Source organism: Micropterus salmoides, unplaced genomic scaffold, assembly GCF_014851395.1.
Source record: "Micropterus salmoides isolate LMB-PRFRI ecotype aquatic unplaced genomic scaffold, ASM1485139v1 Ms_hic_scaffold_18, whole genome shotgun sequence".
NCBI classification, from domain to species: domain Eukaryota; kingdom Metazoa; phylum Chordata; class Actinopteri; order Centrarchiformes; family Centrarchidae; genus Micropterus; species Micropterus salmoides.
In genome coordinates this window covers 26,257,046-26,277,481 of record NW_024040928.1, presented here as the reverse complement: position 1 = coordinate 26,277,481, position 20,436 = coordinate 26,257,046, and the positions used below count along the sequence as shown (strand labels likewise).

Here is a 20,436-nt window from a genome sequence, read left to right as displayed (position 1 = left end):
GAGCACTTCACACGCCTCCCTTTTCAATTTCTCTGCTCTCATTCGCCATCGCTGTCCCCAAAATCAACAGCGAGGCTTAGCTGGGAGACCAGCGCTGCTCTGCACAGCTCTGGGTTGTATGTTTTCTGTGAGTAAACAGTGGATCATAATTGGGAGGGATGCAGCTAATGTATTCAGGAATATATGAGAGGAAACTGGGTTCATTAGGAATGCTGAGTTTATTAGAGGCTGTAAGAGCTTCGTTTCCTTTTCATCTGCAGGATTTGTATTCTATAAATGAGCAGATAGTTATATTATCTACAAAATGAATCAATTTCCTCTTTAATTTTTGACCTATTGCCTACTGTTTATGGTGTTTATAGTGCAAAATACTGAGCAAAACTATGCTGATTGGTAAAAACTGGCTGTGATGTGAAATGGGTTTTGTGTTCAGATGCCCAAACTCTGTAAAGTCTGAGAGATTTGTTTTTTTATTTCCTGACAGTAGAGAACCACTACAAACCCGGTGGACAATCAAAGCTCTTTCCAATTCAGAAGGACGACAACAACAACAACAGCTGCACCATCAGCGCTGGTAACGGCACCGGTGAGGAGTACGAGAACTACGACGAGCTGGTCGCTAAGTCGCTGCTCAACCTGGGCAAGATCGCAGAAGACGCTGCCTACCAGGCCATGACCGAGTCTGAGATGAACAGCAACTCCTCCAACAGCGCCGGGGAAGATGAAGATGATGAGGAGGATGACCGCAGCGATCAGGGCGACCGGAAGGGCGAACTGAGCGTGGACCTGGACAGTGATGTAGTCAGGGAGACAGTAGATTCCCTGAAGCTCCTTGCGCAGGGCCACGGCGCCATGCTGCCCGAGGATGGCTACCCAGAGGGCGCCATGGTGGACGACCGCGGCCATGCTAATGGGCGGCCCAGCGTGGGGGTTAGGATTCAGGAGGACGAGAGCGAGGAGGAGGTGTGTCTCAGCAGTCTGGAGTGTCTGAGGAACCAATGCTTTGATCTGGCTCGGAAACTGAGCGAGACGCAGACGTCAGATCGCCCCGGCGTCCACGTCCTCCACCACCAACTCCAAATCCCATCAGACCAGCAGGTGGTGCATCACCTGAACAGGTACCTAATCTCTCGTTTGATGTTTTTGTTTTTCCACATGTTCAACATTTTATACTATTGGCATTGTCCTCTGTGACTCAGTGGGTCTGATTTTAAAGGGTTTGAAAGGAGAGCAGTTAGTGGGCCTTATTACTCCTGAGCAGTGCGGAGTACGGAGGCAAAATTACTGTGTGAGGTGAAAGGGACAGGTGCATAATGGTGCTCTAAAAACAACAGGTTGTTAGTTATTGTAATTTGGCCTGCTGATTTAGCAACCTTCATCCCACACACACACAGCTCATGGAAGGCAATTAAAATACTTTAAAACCTTTGGAGCCTGAGAGCAGCAACTCGTGTCAAACAACATACTCCTTCTTGGAGTAAAATAAAATTGTGAATAAACATCCGTAAATCCAGAATCATCACCTGAACAAAGAATCATCACATTTTTTAAAATTGTATTCAGTGGTGATTTTCTGTTTATGGTTGATACTGTTGCTTTTGTTACCTTTTGAAAAAATGTCATCAACATGCCATTTCTGTTACAATGCCATCCATTTGTGTGTGCAACACAAAGTTGTTATGGTCAAATACTGTAAGCTAAAGCTGTGGAAGTTAAACTTGGAGTCAGCTGTAACAAATTGCCATTGGGAGGTAAGCAACCACGTATGAAGCGCTCCAAGATGCAGCGGGAGAGACAGGCTGATGGTCTGTCTCTTCCAAATTTTAAATTCTATTATTGGGCTTCCACGCACGGTGACCTGTCTTGAGCCTGCTGCATCTGTGTTGTGGCGTAACTGGAAGACCTTACTCCTTACTTCCTCCAAGATCTTTTGTATTCTAATGTGCACATTACTCTGTGTCGCTGCAAGTGTGGCCCGATTGTCTCGAATTTGCTCTCTGTGTGGAGAGAGAGAGTGCAGAGAAAGTGTTTGGTTGCCCTTTTGTGTGAAACCCAGGCTTCCCAATATATAATAATAATAGACTGCTAATTGGTGGCCATTCTATTCAGTCCTCTCGTTGGCGAGAGAAAGGGATTTATTCAAAGGGGGCCTGTGCTCATTCCAGGATCTATGTACAAAATTTGATGTACCACTTTCCTCTTTTTTTCATTTATTTACAGTTAAGATTGGCGCTAAAGGCTTGTACAGCACCAAAGGCACAAGGGGCCTAGTTTCCAAATTATACTGGTTAATCTCACAGCACTCCTGGCAGTAGATGCTTTGTGGAGGGCCGATATCCCGGACCTGGACCCAGCACTTCAGTGGAAGCTGCCTCCAGAAATCCTGAGTGTATATAACACCCAAGCTTTGTTTAATGAAAATGATTGATGACCCTATTTGCACTTTGTGTTCTATAACGGCCACTGGTACTTATTTTGCTCTCCACTGACCAGATTCTGGGAAATGGTTGCCTCTAACCTCTCTGTTATGTTTGCGATCATTCAGCCGTTATACTAATTTCTAAATGATCTGTCCAAGCTGTCCAACTCAGATCAAAAAGCGAGCGCTATTAGCCGGCCTGACAGCAGCAAAACAAATTGGTTGCTACTCACTAGAAGCAACTCCCTCTCTTTCTGAGTTTGGGTTCTGATGTACCATGATATGGTGTACTTATCACCAGCCCGTGTACATGGAGCTCAGTCTCATCCATCCATCCATCCATCCATCCATCCATCCAACGTGAGTAGTGAACAGTAGTGAGCAGTGAACTTTAAAAGCCTTTTGGTCGAGAGCTGTGGCCTGGATCCCGTTGGATGGTGGTTGATGGCTCTTGGGGGTGGTCATGGTGCAGTGGTTAAGACACTTTGGTGTGAGAGACCTGGGTTCAATTCCTGCTGCAAGACATCCGCCATTGTGTCCCTGAGCAAGACTCTTAACTGCTAGTTTCTCCAGAGGTGGGTGACCTCTGATATATGTAGCAATTGTAAGTTGCTTTGGGTAAAATTGTTACTATCATTATCTTTTGGATACTGTGTGCATTATTACTCATATCGACAACAACTTTTTAGTGTTACATGTGATGTCATGTTGTGAAAAATGTTCTTAAAAGAATTACTTCTAGATTGTAATATTTGAAAACGTTATTCACTAGGTAAGTTTACTAGACTAAATTTCAATTTGCTGTTGAAATAGACTGGCTCAGAACAAGTGTTTACCTCTCTCTTCAGGTGGGGATTTTTGATGTTACAATATCATATTTGGGATTTACATGAGCCTTGTATCTCGCTAGTCACTGATAGAAGATTTAGCTTTAATTTAATTGGTTTCTTGGACAAACTCCAGGCTTTGAGAATAGATTTAGACCTTTTCTAACTACTGGATAACCATTTCTTGTCCTGCTTACTGCTCAGGTACGACAGCTGCCACCAGAGTGCACAGGAGGAACACAGGGCTCTAGAGCGCAGCTACTCCGACATGGTGAACCTGATGAAGCTGGAGGAGCAGCTGAGCCCAGCGTCCAGAGGTTATCCAACCAGCTGCAGCCAGGAGGGTGACGAAGACACCACATCGGTGGCCTCTGACCGCTCGGACGAGACCTTCGACATGGCCAAGGGAAATCTGTCGCTGCTGGAGAAGGCAATCGCCCTGGAATCGGAGCGGGCGAAGGTCATGAGGGACCGGATGGCCTCAGAGCAAACGTTTCCCCGTCGGGATCACCATCATCATCATCATCGTGGCCATGGTGAGCATAGCCCGAGGCTCAGCAGTGCCGCGGAGGAGCGCAAGTCCAGGATGCACCATGATGGGTTGAAAAGGGCGTATTACCCTAAAGGTAGGCAGCAAAAGCCCACACGCTGACCCTCACTGTGTCATTATTGATCTGTGTTCAGCAAAGTAAGACTGTATATCTTGATCTGTTATGTATGTATTCATTATGGACACTGCTGGAAAATCTGTCAATTACAAAGTTTCCTGAGCAGTGTAGCACCAACTTACTTGTCTCATTTTTTTGGTATTGCGTTACAGATGTCTCTGCAATTTTAGGGTATGAAAGTTCTAATATAATAAGAGAGTTTTGAGCTCTCACCTTATAGCGTACACATACATTTAATCTTAAACTATGCTTTGTGTTCATGAGGCGTTTGGTCTACATTGTTTGTTCTTCCACATGGTACTATACTCAGATAGTTTATATCTGGGGAATAGAAATGTTGTCTGGGAGGTTTTTTTTTCATACCAGGACTATTTTTACCACAACGACTGGACTTCCAGAGGCAAATTTAGTTCATTCCATCAGTCAGCATGTAGCTCTACACCATCAAACTGCATCAGTGTTCACAGCACTTGAACAAAATCATTTAAAAAGGAACTTGTTGTTACTATAAGATAATAAAAACAGTTTGTTCTCATCAACAAATGTTCCTGAAAATTTGAGTGTTTGAACTGTATTTACAAAGTCGTCATCTGATCATGTTTCCTCTCCCAAGTTCTGCCAATTTCACATCACTTCTTTGCATCATATTTGACCTGAATCTGCTATTACTCCAAAAAATTGGATCCCAGGTCAGTAGGGAGGAAGTTTATCTTGTGTGCCTGACTTATTGTAACCCTCAACCCTGCAGCAGCTGGAGGCTTTCAGTGCTGTAGAAGGAAAAAAACACATAACTGTAACTTTAATGTGTGTCTTTTGCCTCCCTGATTCAAACATCTCTGTGCACATTGCAGGGTTGAATGAGTTTTCTGACCCCTAGGCTCTTAAAACCTGTTTAAATCCCATTGTGTTATTTCAGAAATGCTGTACATGGCCGCCGATGAGATAATGGGCACTCATTTCCTGCATTCAAGACCAACACAGTTTTTTTTCTGCAAATGCATGGTTTTCCTCTGACAGCAGCTTATGTTGTTAAAATAGGCCGGTGTGGGAACATCAGACGGCCGGCTTGTCAGCCATGAGTAATGGCAATCTGCACGGCCCGTTAGGAGAGCAAATCCATCTGTGGGACGCTATCTGCGGCCTATTTCTCTAAATCCACTCAAATACAACCCCACCGCTGCCGGGAGGGAGTCGGAGCTGTGCAGTCATCAGCCACACATCAGACTCAGATGGGCTTCAGACTGCTTCATTAGCACAGAGGATGCCTTTGTCAGTCCACAGGAAAGCTTTCATTATGATCTGGCCAAGGACAGTAAACTCAGGCCAATTCCAGGTGTCAATTTCTGGCCCAACTAACTGGAGCTGATTCTCAGCCCCATTGACTCAAATCTGCCCCCCTGCACACTGTCTTCATGTTAGCTGATTTCCTGCTGTACAGGGTTGTTTAGTTTTCCCTGAACCAATCAGTAGCAAGTCATGCTTCCCTCCCACAAATGTCATTTTCAGTCGACACAGAAGCTGTAGTGGCTGCTAGGAGCGGTTTTTCATAATGATCAAATAAATATGTTGATTTAAGAGTTGTAATTTTGACTTACAACAACTTGTACAACTGCATCAATCTCATCCATGCTTGTCGCCCTTTTTCAGTCGCCTTTTTTCATCAATGTACCGAAGTTGATGACGCGCCCATTCTTAATCCTGCATGTGAAGCTATGATAGCCAAATCTGGCACCCATGTATGAGATAGAGCCGGCTCACATTTGGTCGTTTGATGCCAGAAAACAGCCGACTGTGCCAACACTTGGCCTCTGGTTACCTGTTGACTCAACACCACCTCCTGCTCATTCTCTCTGTCTCATCTCTCTGTCCTTTCCAGACTCTTCCAGGGGGGAGAAGAAGGAGAGTAAGTGTCCAACGCCAGGCTGTGACGGGACTGGTCATGTGACGGGTCTGTACCCGCACCACCGCAGCCTGTCTGGGTGTCCTCACAAAGACGAGTCCCGCCTGAGAGTAGGTCCCACTGCCTGGATGTCATGCTGCGCTGAAAACACACCCAGCTTTAAAAAAAAGTCTGACAAGTCATTTCAGCTTGTACAGTGCTTCAGTCTGATGTTGTACTTTGTGGTTTAAATTGTACAATCTTTTCTCAGAGGTAGACCTGCTTTGGAGGCAGAAAACATCTTATTGGTTAAGTTAAATCAATTGGGAGAGCTCAAGACCCCCAAATTTGAATAAATACCTAAATTAAATTTTAAAGAAGAAACTCTGGCATAATAAATACAGTTAGCAATGTATAAATAATAATGTATGTAGTTCAGCGGGCTAGCTAACATAGATAAAATAGTTACTTTATCCTACATCTTTTCGCTTAATGGGCAAATTAATTTGGCTCTGGGTCTAATGCCGCATTCACGTCAAAACGTTCAGGCGTAATCACAAGCAGCTGAGAGGGAAAAACTTTTGACGTCATGTTCGTAGTTCTAATTTTGAGTTGGAGATATAGAGCATTTCTACCTACGATACTGATTAGTTAGATCAAATTAAGTTACATCAGATTAAAATCCAATATTAACTCTTACTGATTTGATTCAGCTAATTTTTTATGATGATTTTATAATGATTTTAACACTGTTTTAAAGATTTAAGATATTTATCTGGTGCGACTACAAGGCTAGCAAAGACTTATCTATACTTTTTCTGTTCTTTCCAACACAGTGTAAGAAATCTAACTCATCCAGGGAAATTGCGGTGCTTTAGCTCCAACCCCTGAGATTTAATGTAACCAGATAAATGCCTCTGAGAAATGTTTGTAGATCTGAAACCATAATCTTCTTTTATTTTGCCCTCAAGTTATTAGAAGTAATGTACACCAATGTTCTCCTTTAATGTCCAAAGAAAAAGTAAATTCCTGTACACGGTATTGTGACTGCTATAAACTTAAACAATTGAAATTTCACCCACTTCCAAAACTTACTTTCTTACTTTAACTTTAAATTTATTCACTTGTCCGACCAGGATAATGTAACCTGATTTCAGAAAACTCAAAGTTTTCAGATGGAAACAATCTCTTTATTTAGAAATAGGGTTTAAATAATTAAATATGACTTCAAATGACTTGTTAGATAGATTGTACAGCAGTGAAAGTTTTTTGGGCATGTTAGCTGTCCACCATCATGCATCCATCCTGCATGACTCTACATTTGTGTTTTGTTGTGTTTTATAGATATGCTGGGTTTGACTTCAGCTTCAGGTGGAGCTGAGGATTTATTTCTCATTTATAAATAAATTATTTGTAATATTTTAAATGAGTGTGTGACAAAACATTCAGACTACTGATGATTTAACATATTTTTGATCATTAGAAGAGCAAAATTGAAGATAAACCCTGATCGCTGCGACACATTATCAAGGGTTTGAGTTTCAAAGACAGCTGAACTTTGAAAATAGATTTCAGATATTCTTTAGTATCAGAAGTGAAGATTTAGTTGTTTCTGCACATTTTTTTAGTATTTGTGTCCTCCTTTCCTTTCTTTTCTTCCTCCTCATCACACCTGCTTGATGTCTGGTTTTGGTATCTGTGTTGCAGATGTAACGTGAACAGCATGAACAATCAGTTGTGTCTACCTGCTGGCTGCAAAAACTCACAAAAACAGCCTGCATGAGAACATCTCCGAACATCCAAACCTGCTTCAGTCATACACACTGAACTCGCAGATGATATGGTACATAATAACATGGTAAATTGGATTAGATAAAACTGAAAAGGTGGGGCAATATGGGCACTTCATCTGCAAAATGTAACAATATAAAGAAGAACAGAATTGAATACAATTTAAGAATACTACAAATAGTACTAGTGTCAAAATATATACCTGAAAGCATCCGAGTTTTCCTTTTGGTCTCACAGCTACCACTCTGCAAGATTAAATTTTTGCCCAATTTATTTCAAGTGATATCAACATTTATTTCGACATCTATTTCTAAGAATAAATACCTTAGAAATGTAGTATTATTACCATAATCAAATTAAATGGCTTAAATGGTAATAAATCACGCGGTTTCCTAAAGTTATATGACGTTTCACAATTTTCAAAAACAGTCCTAACCTAACTTTTCCAGTGATTTTCAATAGAATATATAGCTGAAAAATATTTTGATAACTTATGCATTATGGCGTGTTTTTAGTGCATATAAGACAAAACATTTCACACTAAATTACACTTAAATATGCAATATTATGCAGTATGCGAAACCAGACCAAATTGTGAAGATGAAAACTGTAATACACAGTATAAAGGTATACTGTCTTGGTGTTGAGACATGCAAGAAAAACTTACTGCTCAACATGTCAGCATATGCACATTGTTACAGTCTAGATGGATACATGACATAATCAACAGCTATAAAACAATTTACTTCTGATGCAAAATCAAGTACGTTCATCACCTCACACGCTGTTCCTTAACTATCTGCAGAGTCATCAGTAGATTTTAACAGTGCATGACAAACTTTTGCTTCCAGTAGGTTCGTCATCTCATGAAATTTAATGAATGAGCACAGTAATCACAATGCAAATGAGACGTGTGTTTCCCCAGCAGGAAAGGATTACATGGAGTAGACATGACTAGAACCCGAGAGTAGTTTGTGATGGCAAGACGTTTACCTTGAAAGTCTGACAGAAAACTTTTCTACAGGGAAAGAGGTTTTCTTGAGATTATGTTGAAGCAAAACCTGAAGCGAACCTGAAACTGTTAAGGTGGTTAAAATGAAAATGTAGCTAGAGTTTTCACTGCCTAAGTGAACTGTTGTTTTAACCATACCACAGCACCATAATCCTTTCACGCTGGAGTTTGTCATCACACTAAATCATTATCATTTAAAAAAAAAAATTTAGTCCCATTGTCGTGTCAGTCGTGCAGCTATAATCTATCGTGCAGCTGTAATCTGTGCATGCCTAACCGCCGTAGCTGAACGCTTTGTAACTCTCCTGTCTGCTCCTAACCCTCGCTGTCTTTTTCACCTTTTCCTGTCTGTCAAAGTCCTTGCCATGTATGAAAATGTTTTAAAGTGCCCCACTCCTGGCTGCTCTGGACGGGGTCATGTCAATAGCAACAGGAACTCGCACCGCAGGTGAGTGAGCGTCCTTCAGATAGGGTCGCTGAATTACACCGTTTTCATGTGAATGTGGCTGATTTACAGCACAAATGCTGTAAGTTTCTATGTTGTTAGAAGTTTAAGATCAAACTGTTTCGGCTTCACGGCTTCATTAAAAATGAAATATAATTCAACAACTGCCTTAAGGGCAAGTCCAAGTCAAGCCACAAGTCTCCAAAAGAAAATTGCATGTCAGGCCACGAGTTGACCAGGCTAAGACATGAGCATTGTCTTGAGTCACATCTTAAGATGTCAACTCTCATGTGAGTCAAGTCTCTGTTGATTTCAATGGATAGTAAATGTTGACATTGCTGAATAGTGACCTTGTTCTTGCAGTTACTGTTCAGAGGAAGTCTTGACATAGTCTCTGGTTGTACGTACAACATCTTTGTTGTAGTTTTTCTACCAAAAATAACTGTTGAGAGATTTTAGAGGTTTATCTCAACCCTGATTTCTTTCTTTTGTAGAAAATGATCTCTGTTTCTACTGCCACAATGCATAAATTTTGGAACATTCCCAGGTTTAGATGCGTGTGGGAAAGAGGCTTAAATCTAAATTTTGCCATATTTGAGCTGAAGGTGTGTCTGCGTCACATCAGCAGTTCAGCTGTTTAACAGGCAGAGCAGACTTTGCATGCAGGCTGCAAATACACGCACACATACATGCATATTTTTCAGTTATGTAATGTGATTAGGACTCATTTTCTCACACATACGTAGAGCCTCAGATCACAGACATAGACACTGTTTTATGCACGCACAGTCTTACTGAAAGACACATTCACATATCCACACACGCACACAAGCTCACAGTAAGACACAAATTAGCTCACAGACAGCAGCACACATGCACAGGCAGACAGAGGAACACACACACACACACTCACACATTCGCTCAGACGTGGCTGCAGGGTGTGTTATATAGCACAGCTCCGCTGGGAGAGGAAACAAAGCACTAGCTAGCTAGCTTAGCTACTGTTAGCTACCAGCTCACCCAGCTTTCATGTCTTGCAGTCGCCATGGAAACGCCTTCATGGCAGCAGCAGCAGCAGCCGCCGTGCTGATCTGTCACACACTGCTCACACACTCTTATTATCCTTCAAAATGTGTGTGTTGGCAATAACAGTATTTCATTCCCTACGTGTATGAAGTGGTCCAGAATGACACACAGAGGGAGAAGCAGGACGTTTTGAATACAAATGCTGTTTCAGCCAATTGACTTCTCCTTTACCCTGAAATCACGTCAGAAATACCATGTCAGCGACTCATAAACTAAACATAAAATGACTGTCCTTCCAATCAGCACCAACTTTAGCAGCTGGTTGGAGCCGTGGAAGTTAAAGGACAAACGTCTTGAAACTATTGCTCGATCTGATAGACAAATGAGTTTCAGCCAATTCAACAGCCGTAACAGCTGTAAACCAGTCAGTCAGTAAACCAGTTTGAAAACCAGTCAGTCAGTCAGTACATCTGTCACAAAGCATCAGTCAGTAAACCAGTGATGCAGTCATCATAAAGTAGGCCATTTAAAATCCATAATTCATCCTGTTCTGCTGTTACTGACAGCTGAACTACTCTTCATTCAGAGCCAGATGCTGTGTGTGTGTGTGCTCTTGTGCACAGTACTGTATGTAACCAGGCCATGCTTTGTCTCCCTTCCCTCCTCCTCCAGTCTGTCCGGCTGTCCCATCGCCGCCGCAGAGAAGATGGCGAAGGTCCATGAGAAGAGCCACTCGACTGACAGCGGCAGTAAGACCAATCAGACGTCAGACCGTGTCCTCAGGTACCACCCACTCTGATTGCAGAGTCTGACCAACTTTAAAGATAACTTGTTTTAATAATAATAATGTGTTAACTCATCCAGTGCAACCTTTAATTGTCATATATTAATAAGGGATGCCAAATTGTGCATTCAAATACAAATATATTCTATTGTTCATTGACATCTTGGGTTTGGGGAACAGCTGTAGATATCATGTTTTCTTAAATCAGTGATGCCAAATGATGCAATGAACCACCAGCACATAAACCCAGTCTTTTTGGGTTGTTATAAAGCCATATTTATGGATAAAATTTCCACACTTGTGTTAGTGGGAAACAACTGCAGATCATATAAACTTTATTTACCAGGGGAAGCACAATAGTGCATTAATGGCCAAGCTTCTCTGAAACATCTATAAGACAAAAGGGCTTTTGGAAATGTCTTCAGACAAATCAAGGATGTCAAATGGTATAGTGAAATGAGCAGTATACAAACATTCCCCTCCTGAGCGTGTGTTTTGTCATACAGGTAAACTGCTGATTGTTATTAAGGGATGCTAAATGGTGCAGTCACATTTGCACCATACACTATGAACACAGCGTTTACTTTGTCTTGTTCATTGTCAACTTGGCTTTGAGAAAAATACTGATTATATTTACACCTATTTCTTAAATCAGGGATTCTGAATGGTGCAATGAACGGCCTATTTTTGCCTCTGGTTGCCTTTCAGGCCAATGTGTTTCGTCAAGCAGCTGGAGATTCCTCAGTATGGCTACAAAAACAACGTTCCCACCAGCACACCACGGTCTAACCTGGCCAAAGAGCTGGAAAAATACTCCAAGACCAGCTATGACTACACGGGTTATGACAACCAGCATGGCGGATATGGAAAGAGAGGCCCAACAACCAAGTCCCACCACGGGCGTGACACCTCCCCAAAGGGATACGATGGTAAAGAAAAATGAATGCACATCAACAAAGCTGATCTGAATTCTAAATCATCAGATTATGTGACTATGATTCATCATTTATTTGTCTCCTCTGTTTGAAGGAGGGGTGGTGTTCTCGTGTACACACATTGAAAAGAAATATGTCACAGTGGGTGGCAGCACAGATAATACACAGATGCTGCATCTACAGTACAATACTGGAATTTAAACAAGAAGAATAACAGAAAGCAACAAGAAGAAGAAGCAGAAACCACAATGTTATTATTTATCAGAAGAAATCAGTTACATTCTGTCTTAGCGCCATTAGTGCCATTTATCCATATTGATGTTTCGAATTCTCCACCTCTGGTAAATATGAAAAAAGATTATTAATTTGAATTCATTATGTTTCCATTCCTATTTAATGGGAAGGAAACCTACAAAATGATGCCACTATCTATTCATTTTCCTGTTCTAGGGAGAACATTTTGTACTACAATAATAGCTTGACAGCACACACACACACACACACACACACACACACACACACACACACACACACACATCCTCAGCACTCAGTGTGTTCTCTTTGTTAGAGCACTGAAAGCGCCGGTGTTTTCCGCCTCTCCACATGGCTAGAGTGAAAGCAAGAGCAGAGTTATGGAAATGCCAAGCTAAGAGCCTGCCTCCTCTGAGCAGTGGAGGGAGTGAGGAGGTGCGGATGGAGGGTTTGTGAAATAGGAGAGAGATAATGGAGGCCAACCCTGTTTCTTTGGCTGGGAGCCATTAGTGAGACGCAGGCAATAGGGAGGTTTTTAGACGAGGTGTCTGTGCTCCCCTCCGTCACGACTCCCTCCCGCCTTTCCAACATCCTTCTCTCCATCAGCATCACTCCAGCCTGCTGAGCCCCGATTCACCATAACACCAGCAGAAAATCATTATGTCTTCCTCCCTGTTGCTTTGTCCCTACTGCTGCCTCTCTTTTCTCCTCTGTCTTATTCTTCGTCTGACTCTAAGTGTCTCCTTGTGAGGTGTTATTCCATATTTTTGTTGATGTCAATATGACCAAAACCAACAATGTATTAGTCCATATCTAAATACCTTCCGACTTTTCCTACCCTCTCTGTGGCTAGTTAGCTCCTACTGAGGAAATAAATCTTCAAATGGAGTTTCAATATACAGTACAGAATTACCATAAACAGCTGGTCACTGTAGTTTTAGCAAACTTTTTTCAGTACAAGTACAAAATAATGCATTTGTTGGGGACTATTTTCAGCTGAGGATTAATCCACATGAGGTGCTCTAGTGAGTATTTGGGGCAGCGGTACAGTGTATGTGGGACTGAGTCAGAATAAACTACAGTGTGTGTGTTCATGGTGATGAAGGAACATGTCACCTAGTGTTTGTCATAGTTTTTGGACAACAATTGAGCTCTACGGCTCAGAGGGGGAAGAGATAACAGGCTTTGGATACACACAGTGCTTGTTAGTAGATTCATTAATTGTTGGTTTTGATCAGTTAATCACCAGCCATTCAGTTTATATCTCTCTCTCTCTCCTTCCCTCATCAGTCTGTCTATTATTTTCCTATTTTAAATGCAACAGAACTTCTGTTTTTCATGTTAGATCATCTGTAAATATTCACCTGCTGCAAAGTTTGGCCAAATGCCAGCATCAATCTAACAAATCAAGCATACGTGTGTGCATCCCCACAGCTAAGCGCTACTGCAAGACGTCGAGCCCGGCCAGCAGTACGACCAGCAGCTATGCACCCAGCAGCAGCAGCAGCCTGAGCTGTGGGGGAGGAGGAGGTGGTGGAGGAGGTGGAGGAGGAGGAGGAGGAGGAGGAGGGGGAGGGGGAGGAAGCAGTGCCAGCAGCACCTGCAGTAAGAGCAGCTTTGACTACACCCACGATATGGAGGCAGCCCACATGGCGGCCACGGCCATCCTGAACCTGTCGACGAGGTGCAGGGAGCTCCCGCACGCTCTTGGAGGGAAACCCCAGGACCTGCTGACACAGGTAGTCTGAGGCGGTGTACACAAACACAGTAGAAAAATACACATTAGAAAAATACACATTACTATAATTTTGGAAACATTATTTTCATATATACAGAATATATATATATATATATATATATATATTCTGTATATATCTGATGGTAAAGGTTTGACTCATGTCCTTCATAGTTTTATAGGATAATTCAGGTTTATTTTTGTTGTTTTGAAAACTTCTTAATAATAACATTGTACCCACCAAGATAAATGTTGACATCTAGGAACATGGTGAAATCACTAAAAAAAGTCAGATGGGTCAAGAAACGTTAGCAGTCAGACCATCAGAGAGTTTGTAAAAAAATCCAGTTACATTTCTAAACTGTCTGTTTTAAACATCCATCAAAGATTTCAGATTTGCTTCTTAGTTCAACTCTGACCTACAGTTAATAACATAGTTGTTTGCACATAGTTTTCCTGTGCATTGAAGGATTTTTACCAACATTTCAGGTGCGCTCACGTGCTGTTTTATCTCTAAATAAAGTACTTTAGATAAAATGGTTAAACTGTTTTTTTCCCGTGTTTCCAGATCTCAGCAGTCAACTTGGTGAGTACAATGTTATTATTACTGACAGACATGTTGAACAAGTTGTAATAAAATGAACATTATGCTTTAAGGGTGCTTTTCTAGCTGAACCTAGGAGCATTCAACAAAAACTTTTTCATAACGCAGATCTGGACCAGGTAGATTAAATCAAACTTTCACATAGGGGCCTGACTGATACTGAAACTTTGAGGCAAATACTGATATTGATATTTGAGAGTTTAAAATCTCTGGTGATGACATATCAGCCAATGTTTGTTTTTTTAACATTGACACATAACATAAAGAAACATTTTCATAAGGATCCTCTAAGGGGGCACTCTACCAATTTAACACATGATGACCAGTTTACTCTTCAGGGAGAGTACTGACCAGTAAACTGACTGGAGGAGAAACTAACCCTGATCATGTCATGAGAGTATTCTCAGATGGGTTGAGACGTCATACTTTTAACAGTGTGTTATGCAGTTGTTGCATATCGTTTGAAAGACGTGGGCATTTATACGGAGGGTCTAATGATCTAGTGTTTTTCGAGCTTGACTCATAGTCAGGATATCTCGCCTCTGCTGCTTTGATTTTGACTATTTTATATTTAATCCAAAACTTGTGACACCCCCAACATTCCAACATTTAGAAAGTACAACACTAAATTGCTGAATTTTGGTTATTAAAGAAGTGTTGTACTTAAAGATGTTGCTTTTCCACCATCTACTTTTATTTATCTACACCAGTGATCATCAGATCTTTCCCTGCCTGTCTCCATCAGAGTCCAGTTGGCGACCTGGACGACAGCGGTGTGGTGGATGTGGCCGGTCAGCCTGGCGGTCCGGAGGGAAGCGGGACGGTGTTAACCCCCCTGCAGCCGATGTCGCCCCAGCGGCAGGCTCTGCTCAGTAGTCGCTGCTACCAGCTGAGCGAAGCCGACTGCTGGGACCTGCCCGTCGACTACACCAAGATCAAACGGCTGGGAGAAGAGCAGGACCACAAAGAGGTAACGGGAAGGTCTACATCACTTTGCAAAGTTTCCATTAATTCTATGGGTGACATTGGAGAAACTAACAAGAGACACCTAGATGTTAAAAGTGTGCAACCCAATAAATCCCAGCGTCCCTTTAGGTCTCCCTCATAAAAGCACCAAATTGCTGACTCCAGCTTGAATCAAACACAACAGACCTAAAATCGTTTACTGTGTTTAGAATCAATAGACTTTGCAGTTTTGAGTTTTACAGTTTGCAGAAGTTAGATTAAGTAGTAACACTTTATTTTACATGTCATTTATTTCCCATTTCAGTTAATTGACTCAAAGAATTAAGAAAAAAACGCTCCATTTAAATGCAAGTACATATTCATTTAATATTGATAAATTATTGGAAACTTTGTTCATCATATGTGTGGAAATGTTTGCTTACTTGTTGACAAATTTTCCATTTTTGCATGTTCAGCCGACCTACAGCGCACTGACTGAAAGAAAAGGTTATTCTAACAATTAATTGGTAATAATTTTAAATTTTAAATGTACAAACTGTACAATGTCTGTTTTCACTGGTAGTATTTAACTTTCATGCCACTTTCTACTTCTGCTTCCCCACATCTCAGAGGGAAATATTGTACTCTTTACTTCACTACATTTATCTGACAGCTTTAGAAACTAGTTTACAAATGAAGATTTAAGCACACAAAACATAAGAAGAGCTTCAAAAATATGATGCTTTGTCATAAATTAAACTCCTCAACAGTTTATACATGTACAGCTGAAACGGTTTGGACTGCTGGTTGGACAAAACAAGCATTGTGAAGGTGTCCCTTTGGGCTCTCTGGGATTGTGATGGCATTTCTCACTATTTTCAGAATTTTACAAATCAAACAATCAATCGATTAATTGAAAAAATTATCAGCAGATGAATCCAAAATGAAAATAATTAGTTGCAGTCTAATACAAAATAGGTAAAAATGAGCTCCACCTCAACCAACAGAAAAAATGCTGCTTTTACATTAATGCATGAGTGATACAAATATAATATATGTAAGTATAAAGTACAGTTTACTGTTACTCAAGTAACAGTGCAGTCAATGCAGTGGGGTTAGTACTTCAGTAAAGGATCTGAAAACTTCATCCACCACTGTTTTACTCAGGCACTGAAACAGCCTACAGTTTGCAAAACTTATACTTTACCAGCAAGTACATTGAGAGTTCAGGGTTTACACAACTTTTAACTGAGGAGTTATTTTATAGTTTTTAATTTATACTGTAGAAGTCTACAGTTTAGAGTTTCTTAATGTGATTTGTGCTGCAGCTGAAATCGACATCATCAGATAATGAAAAGAGATACTGCAGACCCGTCAGTGAGTTTATATCCAAAGCGCCTCACCAGTTTGCAGATGAATGGACTTATTTACACTGACACATATTAACGGATTATTGGGGTCATTTTTAGACAATAGGTAAAAAGTCTTAAGTGATAAGGAAGCAGAGATAGTAGAATCACTTAACTTTAAACTTTTCATTCAAAAATTAATGTGACATATAAGTTATATGAAAACATGAGCATAACTTTTGGACCAAATTGAAACTCTAAATGTTGCTCATGCTCCACACTCTGCCCTTACAGTTCTGATTAAAGCTTTAACCACCTAGTTTCATATTTAGGCAGCCTGTCCCCTAATCACGGCAAGTAAGGATAATTTGAAGCATGAAATTGAAAGATTTAAGGGATCCAGAGTTGATATTACTTAAAGGGTGTGCGCATAGATTAAGAGATGATTACAGTTAATAAGCTGTTTAAAGGGATGCTTGCCGCCCTGATGCATAGCAGAAAAGCACTACAGAGAAGTTGTGGACTTATTTTGCGAGGGTGTACTAGTACGCATAATTTTTGCATCACTTTACATACATAATAAGGAATGTTGTAAGTTTAGAAAGGTCCAGTATGTGTGTATGTGAACACCTTCGCTAACACAGAACGACGGTGCTTGCCAAAGTTGTACATCACCGCTCAGTTTTTGTTGTTATTCCTCACCCTGGAGCCACTGAATAGAAATAGTTCAGCAGTGCAAAGAGCCAAATAATAAGGAAAGGCCAGAGACAAAGGAGCTTTAACAGAGGAGCTTGCTTTCTTCACAAGGAAATAAACTTTGTTTGCGTTTTAAAAACTTGCAGAGAGAGAGTGTAAATGTCCTAAGTGATAAGAAGGCAGCATTAAGCTAATCCTAATCAGACCAGAAACTGTAACTTATCAAACATCTGACAATTACACTTAAGAATGCTTTTACAAAACTGCTTGAGAGTAAAATAGTTCTTCACTGAAAGAGAAGAATGCGGCACATTTTTCCCTCTTCAAAGTTCAAAGTGTCTAAACGGAGCAGGAATAGTCAATCAGAGACTACAGCTGTGTCCAAAATCACTCCCTCATTCACTGCTCCCTATATAATAGGCACTCTACAGGGAGCGGTAAATTGAGATATTGAAATTGACACTTCAATCAATCATCATGATTTGCGTCATCACTGGCAGCTGTAGACTCACACAACAACAATTGCAGTGTAGGATTGTTAGCATAAAGTAGTGTACATACCGTGGTCACTACTGTTTTCATTCTAGGGCACTACATAGTGCATTCAATTACAAATAATTTGGACATTTAAATAACGAGGTGCAAGTAAAACGTGGTGCATTATACTGCAAATATGGAGAGAGATTCCATCCTTACATTTTACTAAAACATGTGATTTTGATAAGCTTTAATAAAACCTGTGCAGACAAGGAAGATCATGAAAAATGCTTGCAAACTAAATTAATGCCACATTAGCCGATTGTGCTGCCAGTAGCGGTAATAGTAGACTAAACTACAATACCTTTACCTCCATACTTTATTCTTAAGCGAGTAAGTAAAATGATTTTGACTCGTATCTTTAACTTTTACCAGTTTGATAAAAAAGCCCTGGTTGATAAAATGATGCAGCCATCTCTCCTTCAGGCTCAGTGCGCACTCGTGTGGTCAAAAGCGGCACTACGTCTGCTCAGACCCAGCACCTCTCGGAATGAACGCTTCAGGAGCTCGAGCATGGTGCATTAAAATGCTGAATTACACCGCTAATACATAAGTAAAACATGATAGATCATCTGCACACTTTAAACCCTCACAGATCTGATATCACACAGAGCAATCCATGCAGCAAATTGCTACATTTGCCTCGTTGGATTTAGAGCGCTGAAGTGAAAGGTTTTAATCAGGAGAGTAATTGCGTTTGTTAATGAAGCACGACATTGCAGAGGAGGCCGGAGCCTGGAGCTCGCCGGCTGATGGGATTTTCTCCAGACAGTCCTGAACGATTTCTGGTCCCGACTGAGGAGGTGTGATGTGTGGACTGCAGAGCAGACTGCAGCACTCACAGCCACAAAAGCTCTTAAAGCTCTGAATCCAACTGGTGCAGAAGGACTGTGAACTGGTTAACTGGTGCTGATATATTTCACTGCAGCATTACCATGTGTGGAAATAATCAAATAATACAGTATGGGCACGCTGGAAGCAGGAGGAAATAGGTGTATTCTCACCTCCAGCTGATTTTACAGATTCTACAGCAGAGAAAAAATATTGGAAATGATAAACCTAGCACACAGATGGATAAACTGAGGGAGGGACAAATATTTACCTGGATATCCTGTTCAGCTGCCAACAATGAGACTTCAAAGTGTCTTATCATCAACCACTGAGTACTGTTAAGATAATATAATTTGGTAGTTACAGTATTTGTCACACCCACTAAATGAAAATAGAGATTAATAACTTGTTAATAAGAAGAACCGCAATACAGCATAAATAAAAACTGCTCCCTGTACTTACACATATTTAACACACTGAGAGATAAGAAAACATGCAACACTGGAGCACATACAAAAAGAATCACTGTGGCACAATCAAAGCAAGCCCACCATGAAACAATATACTTTACAAAGAAGTTCAGAAATATTTTTTTAAACACACCAAAATGCTTAAATTACCACAAAACTGCTGTCCAGCCATGGGACAAAATACATTACACCGCACTACTACTTTTTAAAAAAGCTGTATAAAGTATCTGTCGTACATGTAAATGTCATTAAGTCTTGCAAATGAATAATCTACTGGTGAGTTTTGCCTTTGAAGAAAGTGAGAAAAATGGAACTTTGAACTTGAATATTCTTCGTACTGGTGGACAAACCTGAGTCATCGTCTGTGTAAACATGTTGTAATATTGTACTTTTGTGTAAATATGTTACCATGGAGCCCGTAGTGACATGTTGCAGTCGGCCTATTTCTCGTCCCTACACCAGAGCGACGAGCTGGATCCCTTCCAGGACCTGATGGACGAGCAGCGCTACCCGTCCGAGGTCACCATGCCCAGCCCCAAACACCACAAGTACCCGCCCTGCAAGGAGAGCAAGAAGGAGCTCATCACGTAAGACTCACTCATGCCTCTAACCTGATTAACACACTGCCTCAGTGTTTATATTAAACATAATTGAAATAACATGAACAATAAATAGGCGCTACACACAGCCAAGTGCATTTTGGGCAGGAAAAAACTTTTGCACTTGCGATGAGCAGCCTAAATAAAAAAATTAACTACATATAATTCTTTTATACCTCTGGCTATTGTGCTATGTATTTAAATTTGCAAGGTTGTTAATTTGTTTGTTTTTTCTGCCTCTGGGTCTTCTTTAAGATTAGTTTGTTTTAGTTTTGGGTTATATTTATATGTATATTTATGTGTACTGCATGTCTTCAAGGCTAGTTTCTCATGAAGGGACATACAATAACTTCAAATGCATTTTGTTGTTAAAAAGTGATAAAAAATTAACAACCTTTTTTCACTGTGAATACAAGATTCAGAATCAAGTTTGAATGTCGGTGTTCAGTCTGTGTCTCCCGTCCTCCTGCAGGTTGTCAAGCTGCCAGCTGGCCGACAAGAACATCCGCGGGATGATGACGACCAACTCTCAAGAACTCAAGTGAATACAAAGTCAATATAATTTGGAGCATGTTCAGAGCAGGACTGCACTCAGTTAAGACCACTAAACAAGACAGAGTCTGTGCAGTTTG

At 40.9% G+C, this 20,436-nt stretch overlaps 1 protein-coding gene across 1 annotated transcript in view; it reads left to right on the top strand.

Moving 5' to 3' along the window:
- myt1la (myelin transcription factor 1-like, a) overlaps window positions 1–20,436 on the top strand; it is a 66,383-nt gene that overhangs the window by 36,134 nt on the left and 9,813 nt on the right. The window contains 11 exon segments of the mRNA XM_038726520.1: window positions 485–1,118; window positions 3,451–3,872; window positions 5,791–5,907; window positions 5,910–5,924; window positions 8,954–9,044; window positions 10,740–10,850; window positions 11,560–11,780; window positions 13,473–13,777; window positions 15,123–15,347; window positions 19,641–19,792; window positions 20,277–20,345. Of these exon segments, the coding sequence (XP_038582448.1) occupies window positions 485–1,118; window positions 3,451–3,872; window positions 5,791–5,907; window positions 5,910–5,924; window positions 8,954–9,044; window positions 10,740–10,850; window positions 11,560–11,780; window positions 13,473–13,777; window positions 15,123–15,347; window positions 19,641–19,792; window positions 20,277–20,345 (2,362 nt within the window).